Source organism: Crassostrea angulata, chromosome 8 (assembly GCF_025612915.1).
Source record: "Crassostrea angulata isolate pt1a10 chromosome 8, ASM2561291v2, whole genome shotgun sequence".
NCBI lineage: Eukaryota > Metazoa > Mollusca > Bivalvia > Ostreida > Ostreidae > Magallana > Magallana angulata.
Genome location: NC_069118.1, coordinates 33170278 through 33177283, shown reverse-complemented (window position 1 = coordinate 33177283; position 7006 = coordinate 33170278). Strand labels below are relative to the sequence as shown.

Genomic DNA, 7006 nt, shown 5'->3' with positions numbered 1-7006 from the left:
AAAGTGTTTACTAACTCTTCTGTATCCTTTTCAATAGTTTCTTTCTGTGCCTTGTACACAGTTGATATTTGTACGAAAATATGCCCCCTGTGTTGTTCAGATGCAGTACAAAAGGAACAAATCGAAATGTTATTACAATCTTTGCACTGCAATTCGCACGTTTTTTGTGGATGTGTTTCACATTTCGGATAAATGAGGGTTGATCTTCGTTCCTGGAAAGGGACAATTTTATGTTTGTCGTAGCCATCTGAGATGTGTTTGCCTATACATGGTATGCATAGGTTGACATGGCAAAAGTCACAGTAGCTGTGTACTATGGCGGTCTCACAAAGGTCACATCGGTGTACATCCTGGGCACTGTTATGGGGATCCATAGTTAATCTACGAAAAAAAAACATATGAAGCTTAAGACTAGTTTTGTACATGTATGTCAAAAATATAAACAAAAATATTTATTTTAAAAACAAGAAAAACAGCAGCGTATTGTTGTTCTTTTAATTTTATTGTGCGACCGAGTTACCCCTCCCCTTCTATGTCTTTGTTGCAAAAAAAATATTGCTAAGCTAATGCAACCACACTTCATAGTAAATCAATGTTAACACAATAAAACAGTTGGCCTAAATGTACCTATATCATCTGCGTCATAAAAATTCGATCACGAGTTTATTTCAAAATCACAGGAATTTGACTGAATCTGAGCAAGAACAAAAAAAGAAGGGGGAAACTAAACTATAAGCCTCCTTTTTTGCTCAGTCAAATTTGTAGTGTAGCATTATCCCTTTTTTAAAAAAAATTTAATTTTTTTTAGTCAAATCCTGTGCATAATAACATTAAAAGCGAAAGTAGGTTTAGAAATAAATATTCAGACAGGCAAATAATGCTAAATATATATTCAAAACAACTTCATAAACAACTATCGAAGTTGGCTGAAAAATTTAAAGACGAAGAATACATACCGTGCTCAAATCCATCTACCCACTCTATAAAACATGGCGTGTGCCACAGGATAGTTAAAGGTGTCATAACAGTATTTCACTGAAGGTTCACGTCAAAACATGGCTGAGCCAAAATAATTCCCGAATTTTCCTTTGAATTCGGGGCGTTTCCGCACGCGACAGGAGCTGATTTTTTTTATGAGCTGAAAAACAATGTGTAAGAGGCCTAACTTTCCCATTTTTGTAATAATGGCATTCATGAGTTAATTAATTTGTATGTTAAACAGTATTTTGTTGGTATATTGAACATATTTTTGGTACATGTATATACTGCGTTCGACTTTTTAAAAAAAAAATAAATTTCTAACCATTTTTGTTAAAAATTGATATAAAAACAAGCTGTTATAATCTAAACTAATAATGGTTTTATGTTACCTAAATTCTTTTTGTTGCCGAAGACTGGATAAATTACGAAAATTGTTCACTGTCAACTGTTTGTTTCATACGCAGTATATTGTTGCAGCTGGAACTATTCGTTTCCAGTGGCGTAGCTACCTTTTAATTTACTGTATTCAAAAAAAGGTAGGGGGTCTGGGGGCCGAAGCCCCTGGAAGCTCCTGGATTTTATGTCATTTGAATGACAAAACAGCCTTAAAAATATGACATTTTTTAAGTATTATGATTCCAATAAATATGATCAAAAGTTGCTGAATTCCGAGACAAACATTATTTACCTGGTCCTCTTCGAATATTTTCTTTAACATTTCAAGACCACCGATGCTCTTGGATTTTAGGTTTTATCTTTTAGATTTACAAGCTTTTGATGATGAGATATTGTCTCAAAATGGTACAATTTTACATACTGTATGTGTAAGGGAAATGTTGAATTTTAAAAGAATTTGTAATTATATTTGAAACACTGATACCCCCAGCGAAAACCAACTGTATATGATTAAAGATAATAGGCGTTTTGAAACAGGTCTATTATTCAAACCGTAACATACTTACCTAAATGACAAATTTTTGATCAAGTTTATCACAATGTATTGTGACTTTGTCAAAATTTTAATCACCCGACCGCCGACTTTAAATTACATGTAAGTATAGACTGACAGAATAAAATTACGGACAAACACTCAAAACTTGATGTGTTTTCAGATTTTAGTATGAATATTTTAACTTGAAAGGAGTTAAAAGTTTTTCATCTCATTTTGATAAGTTTATTGTAGATCATTCTTTAAGCCAATAACATGAAAGTCAAAGGTATAGCTCGTCCATATTAATGTATGATTCAAACGAACTTCCAATTAATTTTAATGTAAAGTATGGAATGACGGTATGTTCCGGAATCATAGTAATTGTATGGTTTACGATGAGAACTGAATACTAAATATGCAGATTATAATTCTGTGGAGTCTCAATACGATTTGTTTACGTGCAAACAATAGTAAACTCAAATCATAAGACCTATGCTTTGCAAAATTTTGTGTATTCATTTGCGTTTTTGCGTAAAGGACGCTACGCCACTGGTTTCATTTTCGCGTTAAAAGTCATATGAAACGATTTTTAACACTATGATTTTCTTTCATAAATATAAAGCTTGGTATAAACAAATGTTAAAATACGTGAAGAAAGATTTTTTTGCCTTTGCATTACTGAGAAATAACCGTGAAAACTCAGCACCTAAAAAAAATCTTCCCCGCTTATCGTTGTTGATTTTGTGGATTTTTGACGTCAAACAGACCAACCGATGTAAATAATGAATCAAAACTAGTGTAATTTTACAGTAGTTAATCGATTTGATTTTTAGTAATTTTTGCAGATATGAACGTGTCTTTCTTTTCAAATGAGATCATTTGATTTCGTAGAACAGATGACTTAGTTTCGTTAATGAATAAATCTAATATCAGCTTCTCACCAGAGTAAAATCATAATGAAGACCCCGTACTGCATTGAAAATTTAACGAAAGAAATGCTCCAAACATTAACAGCTGATTAATGAATTATCCTGATCCTTTTGAAATAAAGCATTTTAATTCATATGATTTTTTTTTGTCACACAAAAAAATACAAGGTAGGCCAATGAAAATGTTTGAGGCATTGTGTACATAGTTTGTATTTAAAAGCTGCTGTAAAATACCGCAAAATTATTCTTAAATTTTATTTTAAAATAATATAAATTTCTGACTTATTGATATATAAATGTAGCAATATCTTTAGAAACACTTTGTGTACCCGTGTATTCACGTTTTATTAAATTGAATCGCGGAAATATGGCATTTAAGGATTCCGAAATGTATCGGTAAAATAAATCGGTTGTTTGATAAAAATAGTTGTGAACGAATGTGAAGATAATCAACAGATTTTATTAAGAACAAGCATCAATAATAATAAAAGAACAAAAGAAAAAATTGCGGAAGAAAGTGAGATAGAAGGGATTTATGAGTAAACGCCGCACATACACGTTGTAAAATGCTGCAAAATGACATGGGTATTTCTCAGTGGGCACGCAACGTTGTTTCAACGTTGATGAAAAGGTCGAAATCAAGTTGCAACGTTGATCAACCATTATTCAACGTTGAGGTTTCAACGTTGAAACCCAAACCTTAATATTATATCAACGTTGATTCCACATTAAAGACCCAACTTACTTTCAACGCTGAAGACATCAACCACTTTTCAACGTTGAAATTTAACAACGTTCCAATAAATGAAACTAACCACATATTTTCAAATTTGAAATTCCTTTTTATTTTTTTAAATTTAGCTTTTACTTATATTTTGTCAATTGCAGAAGCAAGAATAATGTGTTTTACAAATATTAATGTTAATTCGAATATATTTTCATCTTATTTGATTTTGAATTAAATTATTATATTTTTTTTCACAATTTTAATATCAAAGATTTTTTAATGAAATGTTATTAAAAAAACCCATTACATTTTAAAACCAAAGATTGTTTTGATACAAGAAAGTTGAGATTGAGCTCTGCGTACAGCAAATGGCTAATTGCATTTTAACTTGGTCAGTGATAAGGAGATGTGCAGACCCAGCACTACTGCAAGCACTGCTGATCTTGGGATTAATTTTATGCAATTTACAATGCTGCTCTGTGTCAGCTTGGCCACTAAAGACGCTATTGGTGAACAAAGAAAGTCAGTTCTTAGGTACACCTCGTGCAGTCATACACAGATTTTGTGAACAGTAAAATGCCGGGAATTCTACTGGTACTGTACCAGTTATCGGCTAAGACCAGTTATCGGCTAAACTGAGAGTTCGGGTTTAAAGCACGCGACAATCCAAGATTTTTTAATTCAGTCGTCTTTTTCGAATAAAGAAAAGTAAGTTTGCTTGAAAACTTTCTTGAATATGTTTTTTACATGAGCTTAAACGATCATTCCCTACCGCTGATTTTACATCTTTGCACTTTCAGCAGTGGGGAAGTGACGTAATAAGTTAAAAATAGAATATTACCTCTTTGTGATACGTTATTATATCCCTTCTTTGATTTAACATATAAAATCAATACATTTAACGTGTATAACCAAAAGGAATTAACGAATTTCCGAGAAATTCGTAGCGCAATTGAACGCCTGATTGCACAATTATGTATTGAATAGTATACGAGTTGGTGTATATTACCGTATGATAATAAACGAATTATTTTATGAGATTTGTTTATAATGTATCATGATCCCGAATACTTTAGTCTGACCTAGCAAAGGGGCATAATTCAAACTACATTTAGCAGAGTATAAAATCAACATGAACACGGATTTTTACTATGTTATTATCACGAAGCCGATAACTGGTACAGTAAATCGTAAAATCTCGGCAAATTTGGGGCGTGCTTAAAAGCACAAAACAAGATGTTTTGGGTTCTAAATAATGATATAAACTAACAGATTGATAAATAAGGAGTTCACTTTTTAAAGTATGTCAAGCTTTATCTAAAAATATCAAGAAATAAGGAATTACGAAAAGAAAACGTTAAATTTTAGCCGATAACTGATACAGTGCCAGTAAGCTTTTGAACTATTGGGACTATTTTATACTTTAAATTGGAATATTTAGAACAACTGCAGACAGGCTTGGGGTAATGCTAAATGTAATGGTAATGCATTGCAATGCATTACATGTTTTCAAAGTAATGCTAGTAATGTGTAATGCCACAAAATTAGCATTACAAGTAATGGTAATGTAATCATTACTTTCCAAAATTTAGTGTAATGCTGGCATTACATGGCATTACTTTGCATTACTATGCTTATTTATGTATGTTCACTTTAAAAAATGTGATGAATAAATGAATAGCTGAAATTGAATTTGATTAACTTTATTATTAAGAAGAAAGAAATAATTCATCAAATAAAAATGTTTTAGTTGTATTAAAAAAGATTTATAAAATTTCATTTTCAAATTGTTCATATTACTAAATATAACAACACAGTTTCATAACATTTTTATGAGTGTTGTTTTTAAGAGTTTTAAATCATTTAAACAATTTAATCCAACTAGTTTGCACTTCAATAGAGTTGTGTCAACAATACACTATGCCCCCAGGATAACCTAAGTATCAAAACAATCTATTGTTATAAGAAGTGCTAAACACCCCAATCCCCTTCCCTACGCCATGTCCCAATAGAATAGAGGACAGACATGCATGCACCTTTAAGGCACTGTCCATCCATGATGAAAATCAAAATCACTTCCAATATTATAACCCATTTGAAAATAATTTTACTCTCGCTTTCTCTCTCTCTCTTCCTTCTCTCTCTCTCTCTCTCGCTCTCTCTCTCTGTTGTACAGTTGTACATGTATATTAAGTACATTAGTTTGGACTGATAGAAAATACAAGATTCATGTATTTTTTCACTTAGTATATCCTAAGATAAAAATTGTCAAACAATCTTTCAGTCCCAGCTTCCACTGCACCTGTACACCATTTATTTAGTATAGCTGGGAAGATTTTCAAACTAATAGGAAGCAGTTAAAAGATGAAACCTTTGAAACTTTGATCATAAAGTGCAACAGAAATCTTCTGTATTAAAGTGTCCTCAGCATAAAAAAATCCGATTAAAATATATTAAGAAATATAACTGGGAAAACCCCTCTGTCTATAAATTAATACAACTAAGTGTCCAAAATTATAAAGATTTGTGTTATCTGGGGAAATATCTCTATTTAGCTTTTTAATAACCGCAACATTATTCCATAAATTGTTTTCTATTATGCACGAATTCTGTGTCTCTATATCATATCTGACATTGTATCATGCCAAATGTGTATATATATCTTTTTACTTATATAATATGTTGTTCATAATGCCACAAGATTATTATATAATGAGCAAATAAAGAATGACTCTTGTATAGTCATTGAATTTGAACCTGATACTGAACATGAACCTGTAGATATGTTAAAGAGTGTTTTATATTTGAAACATTTGCAAAAACTCTTTATTAAAGAAAGTAATGGTAATGGTAATGCATTACTTTACTCATGTAATGGTAATGTAATGCATTACTTCAAGAAAATCAAGTAATGGTAATGGTAATTTAATGCCCAAATTCATGAAGTAATGGTAATGTAATGCATTACTTTATGATGTAATTCGCCCCAAGCCTGACTGCAGAGTACAAATGATGAACTGTATATTGTGGATTCTACGTTTTTGTGTTGACATCCTTTGTTCCATTTCATGGAAAACAAGCATGGCTACCATTTGGCGGAATGTACGCGTGGTTTCTTTGTGTTCATTTACCCACAGCCTTATGGAAAACATTTTGAAATGCAAAGTTCAACATTTTAACAAGGACTTTAGGCAAAAACCGTTTGCGAAGGATGCATACTTTTCAATATGTACAGCTAAAATGGACGAAATATCAAGAACAAGCTAATTATAATTAAGTAAATTTTTAATCAATAAGTTAACAATGAAAAAAAATAATACACTTGTACACTCATATATATCACAGACACATCTTTCGATCATACAGTTGGAAAAAAAGACACGATTATGGCATCAAATGAAGATTTTGATCGTTTTTGTTTGTATTGATGTATGCAGT

At 31.4% G+C, this 7006-nt stretch overlaps 1 protein-coding gene across 1 annotated transcript in view; it reads right to left on the bottom strand.

Moving 5' to 3' along the window:
* LOC128160358 (uncharacterized) overlaps positions 1 to 380 on the bottom strand; it is a 10742-nt gene extending 10362 nt beyond the window's left edge. The window contains exon 1 of the mRNA XM_052823669.1: positions 1 to 380. This exon is cut by the window's left edge and continues 1248 nt beyond it. Coding sequence (XP_052679629.1) covers positions 1 to 374 — 374 coding nt within the window. The 5' untranslated portion in view covers positions 375 to 380.
* Between the last annotated feature and the right edge of the window lie 6626 nt (positions 381 to 7006).